We start from the raw sequence: 13,429 nt of genomic DNA, 5'->3' as shown, positions 1-13,429 counted from the left end.
GTCCTAAGGTAACTTGGGCTCTGCTTTAATATTAGCAGTACATTTTCCAAAATCAGTTAATGCAGAATTACCTTTTTGATCAAATAATAATGCTGATGAGAGAGAAGTGTCTTGTCTGATCTGCTGTGAGTGGTATACAGGGTGCAAATGTAACTCACTATAGTTACCCACCTTCATGCTTTCTACATGCTTTTGTTAACATTAAACTTCTCCTGTTTGTGTCCAAATTATCTTTGACTCTAACATTTTTAGCATTTTCTTCCTTTTTGAAGACCTTTACTTAACAGTTCCATAAAAGAAACACAAAACTTAACCAAACTGATGCTCAAAATACATGATTTCAATATGTGCATAATGTAAATAAGATTTATTTCTATGGCCACTGATTTAATCTACCTGACTAAAAAGATACCACAGCAACCATAGGTCTTGAAAATGAACAATCTTTGTTGCATGTTATGAGAGAGAGAAAAGGAAAGTGGCCTCAGAAGGACATACGAGGATAAAGGAATCTGCATAGATTTGATGTGTTCTTTATTTACTTTAATCCAATGTAGTAACTCAGTAGCCAGATGATTAATAAGCACAGGCTACACCACCGTTAGAAAAGAGGCTTCTAGAAATTGAAATCATGGAATGCTGTAGTACTCAAGGTGTTTATGCAGCGCACTGTCAGACTCCCAGTGATATACGGAAAAGGGTTAAAAGCAGATGCATCTGAACTGTACTGTGGCAAACTGCCAGGAGGGTATCATCTTTAGCATAAATGATGACAAGGGTTACTTTAACAGGGCACCCAGGATCCCCAATTAGTCCTATAACATTAATGCCTCTATAAGTCTCTGCCCTCTGGACTCACAGAATCCTACCAACTTCTGGAGATTTCTAGTGCATACCAACCAGAGCTCAAAATCAGGATTTCCTCCTGACACTAGAGATGCCCTTTAAAAAGGCTCTATTTTCTTGTTTATGCTGAACAAAAGCCAGCAGTAAAACAGCTACATTTTTTTACATGTGCATCCTCACCAAAGCCTTCGTGAACTGTTCACTAGAGATTCTAGCTCTGACAAATAAACCCCTTTAGGTTTACTTAGAAAAGCTCACAAACTCATTCGGAGGTACCCAACAGGCTAGGCATGAAAAACAAGCCGCAGAGCTTGCCAATATTCTTGTCATTCATTCATCTGTTTTATACCAGAGAGAGAACCTGTCAGGGATCAGAAGAAGACTTGGGAAGACCACAGCAAAAATAGCAACATGCAAACTGGTGATTTCTTCCTTGGCTTGAAGGTACTTTGGCAAAATTTCCTAAACAAATAAACAAAAACACCCAACCTCTTTTTCTTAAGTAGCGCTTTCTCATCTCAACCACAATTTTTATCTAGCACCTGTCAAACAGAAACCATGCACATGAAAAATAAGATTAAAACACACACACACACACACCACCACCACCACCACCAAAAAGCTTTAGTAATTTTGTTGTCTGAAGCAAGCTGAGAACCTTCTACAATTAAACTAAATTTTTAAAATAAGTCACTATGAAAGCAATGTTTAAAAAAAAAAAAATTTGAGCAGGAAGTGAAATTACTGTACTTTGGTTTCTCCTCCCCCTGTTCTGATGGCTTCAAAGAGTTGGGTTAGTACAACAAAAACATACGCATTGATTTTTCCTCTTACAGAATGATACAGACGTGTTGTACTATATGTTCCTTAGACCTATGAAAATAACTATAGGTTTTGCAAAACTGTCGAAACATACTGGATTTACTTCAGACTTTATTTAGAGATACCCTATAGACAATTAAGGTGGCTATTGAGAAAGTGACAAGAGAATCATTTAATGACAAATCTAGCTGCTAAACCTTCTAGCAAACTTGTCACCCTTGCCTTCCTGATACTGGAGTAATGCTGAACAGGAGCCTTCTCTGAACTGTCTGATTATTTGTGCTAGTGTTTGGCGAGACTTCCAACTACAGCAACTTCATAACCTTCCAGCATTAAAAGGGGAGTGCACTGGTCACTGCTGAATGCTAAAAATACCACATGATTTAAACCTGGAGGCAGTCTTAGAAGCTTTTGCTGAAGGTTTATGAGCCTGTGTAAACAGCACGTCTGCCATAAGGAGCAGTGAAGTCTGTAGAATCCTTGTCTAAAACTGTCCTGGCATTAAAGTTTGCTGTGCAAATATCACATAATACCAGAGACAGCTGAAATCTCCTATTTAGGAATTTATGGAACTTATATGTTTGCAGGCGTCAGAAAGTCTTTTTTATAGAGCCCCAGTGCTTCACAGTACAATATTAATGCACTCAGTTTCAAAAGCCGTAATAAATTATATTTTTAATGCTCTTACCCTGGCTTTCTTAAGATGCATACATTCTTGGCAAACAATCAATAAATAGGGTAATCATGAGTAGAGGCCAAAGAATTTGCTGAAGTGCTGTTTTTCCATTTTTAATAGATAAAGATCTAACAATACGGACTGCTGTGTCTGTTCATTTCAGGATCAATATATTCTTTGTTTTCGCCAAACCAAGAAAAAAATAAATGATTGTATGATAAATGTTATGCATCAAACACAATGAAATTCCTCTGCCTTCTAACTTTATCTACTTAATATTCTTGGTTGCTAAAAGATGGCATTTTTATCCTTCGCTTAGCAAATGTAAGGAAAAATCTGAATCCTAAACACAGTTATTCAGAGACAAAATAAAGACCATTATGAGACACACACGTTATACCCAGCATAGGCACTGATCTACATAAATAGCAGTGCTGAACACAAAGTTGTTAAACTTCATCAATTTAATATAAAATTGGTAGAAAGGAGTCACACAGTTACATATCCTCCCTTTATAAACTTGCTTAAGTCTGCCCTTCCTTTATCAAAAAATATTCAACCATAGCAAAAATAAAAAACTAGAATCATCAGGTTTTTCACTGCTAAATAATAAATTTGCTCTTAAGAAAACAAGCCACCAAAAAAAATGACATCGCAAAACTTTTACATCATATCACGTAAGATTCCCATTATCTCTGAAAATGACTTATAGCTAGTAATCCTCTGAAAAAACCCAAGACAGTCCTCAAACAATCTAAGTGTCTTATTCTTAATCGGGGTTAGTTTAAGTAACAGCCACCTACACATCCCCTACTACAATAACACCTTGTCAGTGGAAGCCTTGTGTAACGAAGGCCGTTACATTTAACTCAGTCCTTCTCATCCAAACACCCAACGATTCCACTCTATAGTAGGGTAAGGTGCTCCAGTCAAGCACAGAGCCTACAACTTCCAAACATGACTGACACGGCAGCGTGGAATGTAACTAATTTCACATCAGAAAGAGAATCAAGGAAAAGAACATACAAAGACATGTTCTGCCTCTCCACCCCCACACAAAGTGGACTTGAGTAGACACTAGGGCTTGCAGCTTTCCAGGATTTGGCTTGAAAAGTATTTACCTTTCCTAAGGTTGGTTTTCATCAGATGGCCCGAGTGTTTTAAAGGCACTCCCTGCATTTTTGCACCTGTACTCCCAAGTCTTCCTCTTCCTAGTGGGCTCCCGTTCTGCTCCAGGCGGGCAATCTTGGCTGGTGGACCCTTCGGATCGCTCACATTGTTAGACATTTCTGAATGTTCTTTCCCCTGAGTTGCCTCGTTCAAATGATCCATACTCAGTTACCCTCTAAAGATCACCTGCCAGAATTTAAAAAGAAGACACATTATAATTAGATGGGGGTCTCTCTCTCTCTCTCTCCCCCACCCTCTCTTATATATATATGATACACCGAATAAATATTTTATCCCTAGCTATTTCTCTCCACAAATACAACATACTTGTAAAATTGCTTAACTAGGTAAATAATATACTGCGGATGTTACTGTATTTTTAGGTAACAGTATTACATTTCCATTCAAGTTAACAGAATAATTTGTGGAAACTGTAGCTACACATATTAGAATAAAAAGGTAACTTGTCACCTACCAACAAAACTAAGTTGGGGGAAATGGGCTTACTTTTAGAACAAGAATTACCACAAGTATAGCTAAAAAGAAAACAACATATTTATGTAGTCCCAATTTTTAAAAATTAGAAACTTATTACGAACATAATAGTAACACTTTAATCAAGAATGGAAAGACTATCACAGTCCAAAATATTAATTAAATCTGATGTACATGTTTACATTTTTACACAGTTTAATTTTTATGAGGAAAAAAATATATATATACCACCTCAAAAGAAGGTAGCAAATATCTGCTTTTTAAACTCATTGGCTTTACAGGTTAATTCACAGAAAAAGTTTTCTACTGTTAAAGTTTCAAGAATTAGGTGACCTGTTAAAAATCTAGTCAAGTCCTGGCTCAAACATGTGATTGGATCACATCACCCTTAAGGAAATGGAAAGAAATGGAGGATTTCTTTAAATACCCCAGGTGCTTAAGCATTACAACTTATGTGTTGTAGCATTAATATTTAGGTGTCCCTTAATAATAGAATGCTGTTAATTTAAATAGCAAAAACCTTGAAAATACTTTGTGATATACATATCAGATTGAAGTACCAAACTCACTTTTTAAAAAAATCTTGATGATTTTGGTAAAACACAGTCACCAGCATTTAAAAATAATCTTGGTACGCAATGAAGTCAACATCTTAATTGACTCCAGAAAAAACATAGCAGATAATTGTTTTCAGTTATATTATACATTGGACATCAATTTTCATACTGTTTATAATAAAGCAATTAGTACAATATCAAAGTCACTTCTAAAATGCAGTTTTAATTGAACTGATAAGAACAGGTTTAGCAGAATTATAAACTTTCACGGTACTTTACGTGTGGGAACTCACCAATACTAAGGGAAAGGGGATCATATTTAGGAAAGCTAATGAGAGTATAATAATTACCATTTTCTTCCAGCTGTCTGGTAATTCAACATATCTTGTACTTAAAAAAAAAAAAAAATTATTGTACCAAAGAAGCTATTGAGATTTGTGTTTGTTGAAAGCCAGCTTGTATTAGCATGGCCTTTCTGTAAGCATTTCTTCCCTCTTTAACCATAGATTACTTTGTCCATTATAATCAAGAAAAGAGGTGAATGGGGGTGGGGGGAGCAATGGTAATCTGTAGGTTTAAAAGCAACCTTAAGAATGCCAACTGAAGAACTATAAAGTTTGAGAAATAATGGCTATTTATCCTTGTACTCTAGGGTGGCACGCTGAGAACTAAAGGTTTACCGTTGATCGAGGTCCCATCTGTTTTTGGTTATGAGGTTCATTAACAATAAATGTGCCTCTTTTAACCACTTTTTATCAAGATTACTCTTTTCCATTATATTAAACTACAGTCTAAAGCCAAAATTAGAGAGCAATGATTATTAACTTATTCAAAACACTGGTTATAATGTTTTATGTGGATTATAATACAGAGCTGCTTTTTTTGAAATTGGTTGCCTTACCCTAGAGCAGAAGATGAATTTTAAAACATATGATTTGAAAAGAAAATACTTAACCCGTGGGGCAATTTGAGGGGAAAAAAAGGGGAGGGGAATAGGCAACAGCATCAAAGTTAATGCTACAAAACATATTAAGTAGTCATGAGGCTTAACAGCATTATAAGCTCTACAGCAAATGAAAGTGATAGATTATAATTTAGTTAATGTATTGACAATCAAAACATCATATAGGTCATGCAAAATTATCCTTCCAATACCCACCTATAAGAGTCTATTAAACACTCAGTCATCTTGTAAAAAGCTTTACATTATAAAGCGAAATTACATGCACATAAAACACCCAATTTACTCATTTAAACTCTATGCCCAAGGCTAAAGTTCACCAAACCTCAGTATGGTATTGGAAAGAGCAGCCTCCACGGGGCCTGCTGGACTGACAGCACGGGAACTAACTACGGTCTCAACAGATGCCAGGCTGAAGAGTTTCTTTTGAGTTACACATTTTAAAATGCATTTTAGTGTAACGTCTGGTTGGCACACAGAATGCAGGCTACTTTCTCAAAATCCCATTTCCCTGTCCATAAACCAAGTCTATATATGATCATTACTGAATAAAACAGTGAAATCAGACACAGCTATTACTTCCTCCAAAAAGAAAAAGAAAAACACGAAATTCCGGTTTCAACAACCTATTTTTTGCAACGTGGGATCTTTTTCAACGAGTTCCTTGCTGGATAGCCTCATTCGCCCCCCAAAGAACCCCATAATCACATTTTAAGAGATTGTGCTCTTATCCATTCCATATGGCCGGCACGATCCAGGCCAAGCTTTCACTGTGACCTTTTAAAGAGACAAAGAAGCAAAGTACTATCTAGAAACAGAAACACTGCAGTTTTACTGAGTGAAATTAGCAAAACCGACCTGAAACTCACCACTTCAAAACTTGACAGCATATAAATAACAAAAACAAAGGAGATTTCCTTTGCAGCCCGGGTTCTTGAAGAGAAGTTCAAGACTGATGTTTTCTATGTCCTTTTTTTTTTTTAATTAAAAAAAAAAAAAAAGCAGCAGACCTGAAGGCGACTTCCCCTGAAATTGTATTATTTTCTCTTCCCCTACCCCCGCCCCCCTAAGCGGGGGAAGGGCAGAAGTAAACGTCTAGAAGAGTAGCCATGGGAGAAGGGTTTAAAAAAAAAAAAAAAATCACAATTCGAAAAACAACATATATGGTTTGTAAAATGTCTAACCTCAGAGAACGGGGTTTTCGATGGGGGAGGAGGGGAGAGTGGGAAGTAGGGAGGAGGGAGAAGATAAAATTGATCTGACAAGTGATTCGTTGGGGGAAAAATCGTAAAAACAAAGCAAAACCCGTTATGAGCTGTACACTGTGGTGGTGCTGGGGAGGCGAGGTGGTGACTGAGGATTCTCTTAAAAAGAGAAAAAAAAAAAATCACTGCGGACAAGGTCTCTAGAAAGGAAAAAAGGTCCCCTCGCTTCCCTCCCTCCCTCCTGCTCGCTCGGGTTCTTCGGTGTGAGGACAGAAAGTCTACTTCTGGCTGTCACTTGCAATATTATTCTCTAACAACCCCGGAGAACGCAGAGAGGGGAAGGCCACCTCACCTCCCTTCCAATCGCCCCCACCCCCTCCCCAACAATTGCGACTAATTATTAACAAACCTTAAACTTTCTTCCCACAGCCTCGCACCCCCAACGAGGGCATCTACCGGGGGATAGCGAGGGTGGGGGGCAGAAGGTCGCGGAAAGAGCCCCGGAAAGGCACTGAAATGCCACTTTTGATTCGGCCCTCGCTGATAGCAGCCCCGAGGACCCTCTCCCAGCCCATTGACGCGGGGCTGCGAGCGCCTGGGAGCCGAGTGAGTAGGGAGAGAGAAAGAGGGTTTGGGGGGAGGAGGAGGGAATCAGAAGGCACCCCCAGCCACCTCCACCGCCTCAGCAGCGACAAACTCCCCGCCCCCTCCCCCCAAAAAGTCGCCAAGCTCTCACTCAGCCAGAGTCCGAGGTAAACAACGAGCACCACAATGGCACTGGGACTTGGGGGGGAAAGAAACCCAGAAACCCCAACAAAACTGATGAGGAGTTTCCCGAAATGCAAGAGGGGGTGGGAAGCGAGCTCTGGAGTCGCCCGGCTTTATGCTCGGTCCTCGGGCCGGGCTAGAGGGCGGCTGTTGCTGTTGTTGTGACGAGGCCGGTTGTTGCTGGGTGGCACAGGGAGAGGTGTGTGTGTGTGTTTGTGTGTGTGTGCGTGCGTGTGAGCGCGAGTCCCCGGACGGGGCTGCTTCTCTCTCTCTCTCCCTCGCTCGCTCTCGCTCGCTCTCCCCCGCGCTGCCGTCTCTGCCCCCATTAAATTATTAGTTGACTCATCCCGGCCGCTGTCGCCGCCGCCGCCGTGCCCAGCTCGGCTCCGCGCGTCCGCCCGGGCTGCAGCCCTCTACGCCGCTGTTCCTGCTGCTGCTGCTGCTGCTGCCGCCGCCGCCGCTGTGGCTGCCTCTTCTTCCTCCTCCTCATTTTAATACAAAATCACCCCGCTCGCAGCCCCAGCCCCGAGCACGCAGCCTCCTCCCGGCCGCCCGCCGCCGCCCCGAGCCCTTCCCCAGCGGGGCCGGCTCATCCGCCGCGTCCGGGGAGCGGGAGCGAGCGAGAAAGTGGCGGCGGCGGCGGCGGAGGAGGAGGGGGGAGGGAGAGGAGGAGGAAGGGGGTGCGGAGCGGAGGAGGAAGGCGGCGGGGGGGGGCAGGGTGCAAGGAGAAGGCGGAAAAGGGATGGGGATTAAAACCCGGGCTGGAGGGCCGGGATTGGGGGAGGGGGCGGGGGCGGCGAGTTAAAAAGCAAAAAGACAAGTAACTAGTGAATGAGTGAGGGAAGGGGTGGGGGGGGAGCGCACGATTTCCGGCCCCGGGCGCGCAAGAATTTGTAATGAGCTTGATTAGAGTGAGGCGGCCCGACATTTATTACACACAATACCGAGAATAACAGGGCGCCGCGCGAGGGTTGGGGCCGGCCGCCGCCAGGCGCGCCGGGGAGGGCGCGGAGGGGAGGGGAGAGGGGGCTTCCCTGGCAGCGGCCGCCTCGGCGGGGAGGGGAGCGCGCGGCGTGCGGGCGGCAGGGGCAGGTGTGCGAGAGTGAGCGGGGCGGGAGGAGGGACGCGACTGGCGGGGGGCGGGGGGGGGAGAAAGTCCCAGAGAGGAGGGGGTGAGGGCCAGGGGGGAAAACTAACCAACCACCCACGCGTGAAAAAGCCACAGAAAGGAGTACGTCGGGAGCGTCGCGGGCGGGCACCCGAGGAGCAAGCCAGGCAGGGAGGGCGCACTGGCCTCGCGGGAGAAGGGCCCGGGCGTGCAGGTGACAAGCACAGAGTACAGAGGTAGGGGGACTTCAGGAAGTGGCCAAAGGGAACATTCGGGAGGTAGATCTCCGGAGAAGCGCGGGGGTTACAGAAACGATTGCACAAGAATAAAGGCCGGGAGCCCTGAAAAGCTCTCGCGAATATTTATCCTCAAAGGAGGTTGAATCCCGAACTATTAAGAGCCGACGTTTAAAAAAAAAAAAAAAAAAAAAAAAGATGAGTAAGAGCTTTCTGTATCTAGTCAGGGGTAGGTTCAAAACTCTCTCGCTTCTGAGCCATAGAACACGCTGGAGGAAGAAATACGTGGCCCATAGTGGCCAAGTCAAACAAAATCTGGGTCACTTGAAAGAGATGTGACTTGTTATCACAAAGGAGAAGACGCGCCACCATTCCTAAATTAATTTATACCGGGTGAAAGAAAAGTTTGGGTTGGTAAATACATCTGTCGTAGCAATAAATACTTCTGTAATCTAGGGTAAGTTACCCAGTTAGATTAATGGTCATTAGCACAGAAGTATGATCCTCTTATTTAGATAATCTATTAAATACAATTCCTATAAAAGTGAAGAACATTACAATCTCATTCAAAACAGAGATGCAGCGTTTATCGCTTGGGTTTCAATACTAACGTCTTAGAAGCCTGAAGGCAGTTAATCATTAAACAAAAAAATGTTTTAAGAATTATTTTTCAGAATACACTAGTAGGGAAAAGAGAAAAATCAGTCAGATAAACATTTTGTTACACATTAAAAAGCAACAAGTTAGCACAAGTACTGAGATAAGAGGGAAACATGCAAATTAAGCTCTTTAAAGCTACCAATACACTCTCAGAGACACTGTTTACATTAGAAATCTAAGAAAAGCAGAAGGTAAAGCAGGAGATAAAGTATAGGAAATAATGGCCTCCTGGGGAGAACAAGTTAAGGAGAAACACAATGAAAATATATCACTCTAATGGCACCCAAGTTTCACCCACAAACTGGAAAGGTTAGTCAAAATCGAGGAAGGCAACTGTGAATCTTGGCACATATAAACCCAAGCCTTGAGCAAAGGAAGAACATGTGATAATAAAACACAAAACACAACATCAAAACCAAGAAAATATAAGGCAATCTCTACCAAAAAGCCCAAATGATACCACATTTTTAAAAGCTGAACCGTGGGGAAATATGGAGGAGGATTTTTTAATTCAAGTATAAGAAACACAATCAATAAGGAAAAATACAAACATGGCAAAAATGTAGCACGGGTGTCCGAATTGGTATTGTGGATGGAAGTACTTAAGCTTATTTTAGAAAGATATTTGATATTTAAAGAAAAACACTGATAACCAGTTATCATCAATAATCTCTATGGCAATGATTTTTGCAATGACAGGTTAAATTAGGAATTTCCAAGATGTATATTTTAAGAGTTGCTTCAAACTGGTGATGCCTGACATGTTTCCCTGAACCTGCTTGGTTTTCAAGTAGGAACAGTGCATTCTAGTATCACGCTGTGCAAATTTACAAATAGTAGCAAAATTTTTAGAAAATAGGAAAACTATAGTGGATTACAAAACAAAATTTATCCATGCAACTTCAGCTCAAGTGAAATATGAAAAAAAGAAAAAAAGGGAGTGAAAGTTGTTGGATAATACAGAACCTGAGCAGAGAAAAGAAGACTAAAAAGGGCTACTGAAAATGTCAATATTAAAACACAATGGAATAAAATATTGTAAATATGTTTATTCTATCATTTACACAAATAATATAAGACAAAAAGATCCTGATTGCCTTAGTCTCCTAATGACTTGGCCAATACTGACATAACTAATGGGAATTAAATAGTAATTTTAAAATTTGAATAGCACCTATTATCCAGGAATTACAAGCTAATTCTTAAACACAACCTAAGTGTGTAATAAGGATGGACATGGCCTTGGAAAATGATAAAATAAATGAGGATAGAGACATCTAATGATGACTTTATTATAAAGAATGCCGATATAGTACAATTATGTACATATTAATCACATATATATATACTAATTTTCCTTCAAGTACATTCTTTATTTCAAAACTATATAAGAAATGACACAAGGAGGTTTATGTCCTCCAAGTGGTACAGTACATTGATGGACTTATTTACTACATAGTATCTCCCTCTTTAGAATACTTGTTGTACCCTGAGTATTGGCCACTGTAAACCCAGGTTAAAATAAAGAAGAAAAAAAGATAATTAGGAAAATACCACCTTCCTAGGCATATGTGAGGATAAACTATTATGTTGGAGGGGGAAAAACATCAATTTATTCTATACAGGCATCTTATATTTGGCAATAAAGATGCAAGCAAGTATAGAAAAAAAGTTAAAATAAACTTTACAAATCTAGCTATCAAAATGGAAAACCTCAGGAATATGAAATATTGCAAGTCAAATACATGAACTATTTAACATGTTAAACAGTTAAACAGTTAAAACAGAGTGCACCAAATTTTTATCACAGGAGAAGGCATTCAAACTGGCTACACAAAGGTAGCAAAGATAAAATACTGTAAAAGATACACACGATTTAAAAAAAAAATAATGAAAGGACTACTGCATATTTCAGATGGCACCATATTAAGATAAATATGCAGGCAGATATCCGAAAGCATTAAAACACATTCAGAGTTCTGAATAGCACATACATTTGTAATAAACAGAGAAAGCATTTAGAATTTGAACGCTTTTAAGATATGGCAACTCCGCCAGTGACTGTGTTAGCAAAGCAATGCTTACCACCATAGCACTTTCTAAGGACATGTTTTGTTTTGTTTTTTGCATCTTTTTAAATTCAAATACAGTTGGCTATCTCTCTACACTCTTAGAGCAGCACAATTTACGTAGCATATTGCTCTTTTTATCGTGTCAACTCTTTGTTTTTTGGCTTTAGCTGCAGGTGGTGTTTTCCATATATGAATTTCTGGGAATATGGTCTGTGTTGGCCATATAAGGATGTCTATTTGAGCCATATGTTTCGCTGTCATGTGTCTCATTTTGTCTGTCTGGAATGTCAGGACTGATTTCCACATCGTTTCTTGAATGGACCAAATACAAATTTGTAAGAACAGAGAGGAAAAAGCTGGGGCTGGAACTCAAACAACTTTGTCAAAACATATATTGGAGAGGAAATGCAATATCCTGTAAACATTTGCACCCTTCTTCTCACATCTTATCTGTGACTGACATCATCACAACTGCACAATTTAGGAGAGAATCTACTTGATCAAGTTCAGAAGTTTGCAGTATATGCGGATGCATGAAGCTCAATCAAACAGACCCCACATCTTTAGAGGTCATGGCATGGCACATGTTAGCTGCCCCACTCTGAGAGCCCTGGGTCCAACCTTGAACTTGGGAAAGGGAAGGTAATATGCTTGCTTAGTGAATAAATGGAACTCTGATTAGCTTTAAGCTAATATGACTAATCGCACAAGAAGGAATGGCCCCCATTTCTCATAGCCTCTTGCATTGCTCCTTTGTAACAGTCATCACAGTCTTTTTTTTTTTTTTTTTCACTTGAGAGAGAGAGAGAGAGACAGAGATAGCTAGAGAGAGAAACGAGCTGGGAGGAGAAGGAGAAGCAGGCTCCCCGCTGAGCAGGGAGCCTGATGCGGGGCTCGATCCCAGGACCCTGGGATCATGACCTGAGCTGAAGGCAGACGCTTAACCGACTGAGCCACCCAGGCGCCCCATCACAGTCTTAATCAATTAACAATTTGGCTAATTATTACCTTAATAAATGTTTCACATACTAGACTGTAAGCCCTATGAGAGCAGAAACTGTCTTGCTCACTGCCTGTTACCAGGAATTCATACACCATCCTTGCAATATTTACATTATGAATAAATAAATGTGAGCAAAAAGCTCATGGTGTCCCTTGCAACCAGCCTCCACTGCTAAATGCAATAATTCCTTTTAGAGTTTGCAGGAGTGAGGAGGCGGTAACCCCCGAAGAAAGGTGATTTTAACATTTAAATTTGAATTCACTGAAATAAAATAAAATTTACAACTTAGTTCCTCAGTCATGATTCATATGTTCAATAGCCTCATGTGGCTAGTGGCCATTGTGTTGGACAATGTAGATTACAGAACACCTCCACCACTGCAGGAAGTTCTACTGGACAGCACTTATCTAGCGAACTTCTATAAAAGACAACTTATGTAAATCCAGGACATAGCCAGGAAGAGTCTTAGAGGTGCTGAATGGCTTTCAGACATTCTAATGATGTCCAAATTGAAATCATTTTCCATTTTAGAATTAGCCCATAGATCTGTAAAGTTGCATGGAATGAGGCTTGTGTGCTGCCGCACACAAATTTAAGACAACTTTCTAGACATGTCTGTATTTGAAAGGGTCCTATTGTACATTTGGAATTATATGCATTTACCCCAAATGCTGCTTTCCATAAACATTTAAATAGCTCATAGGTGAAGTTAAAAACCACAGGGTCATTTCCCACCCTCACTCCCACCCCTGAATTAAATAAGAATAGTTGCCATTAGAAAAGGCTCTTTTGGAAGCTTTAAAGTAAGTACCTACTCAAATAGGGGCGGGGGGGGGGGGGGGTTGTTCCA

General features: G+C 40.7%; 1 protein-coding gene across 8 annotated transcripts in view; it reads right to left on the bottom strand.

The window, feature by feature from the left end:
• The window catches only part of SATB1 (SATB homeobox 1), a 98,923-nt gene that overhangs the window by 70,636 nt on the left and 14,858 nt on the right, over positions 1–13,429 (bottom strand). For 4 of the 8 annotated variants that reach the window (XM_081825864.1, XM_081825859.1, XM_081825872.1 and 1 more), the window contains one exon: positions 3,466–3,700. In XM_081825864.1, the coding sequence (XP_081681990.1) occupies positions 3,466–3,676 (211 nt within the window). In that variant the 5' untranslated portion in view covers positions 3,677–3,700. Of the gene's footprint in view, positions 1–3,465; positions 3,701–4,916; positions 4,957–6,396; positions 8,131–13,429 lie in introns of those variants that run through there. The other 4 variants (XM_081825878.1, XM_081825884.1, XM_081825854.1 and 1 more) reach the window with 3 other exon arrangements.

The sequence above is a fragment of the Leptonychotes weddellii genome, chromosome 1 (genome assembly GCF_054177405.1).
Source record: "Leptonychotes weddellii isolate Sample4059 chromosome 1, ASM5417740v2, whole genome shotgun sequence".
Taxonomy (NCBI): domain Eukaryota; kingdom Metazoa; phylum Chordata; class Mammalia; order Carnivora; family Phocidae; genus Leptonychotes; species Leptonychotes weddellii.
Note: the sequence above shows the minus strand (reverse complement) of the source record. Positions and strands in the feature narration are given on the sequence as shown.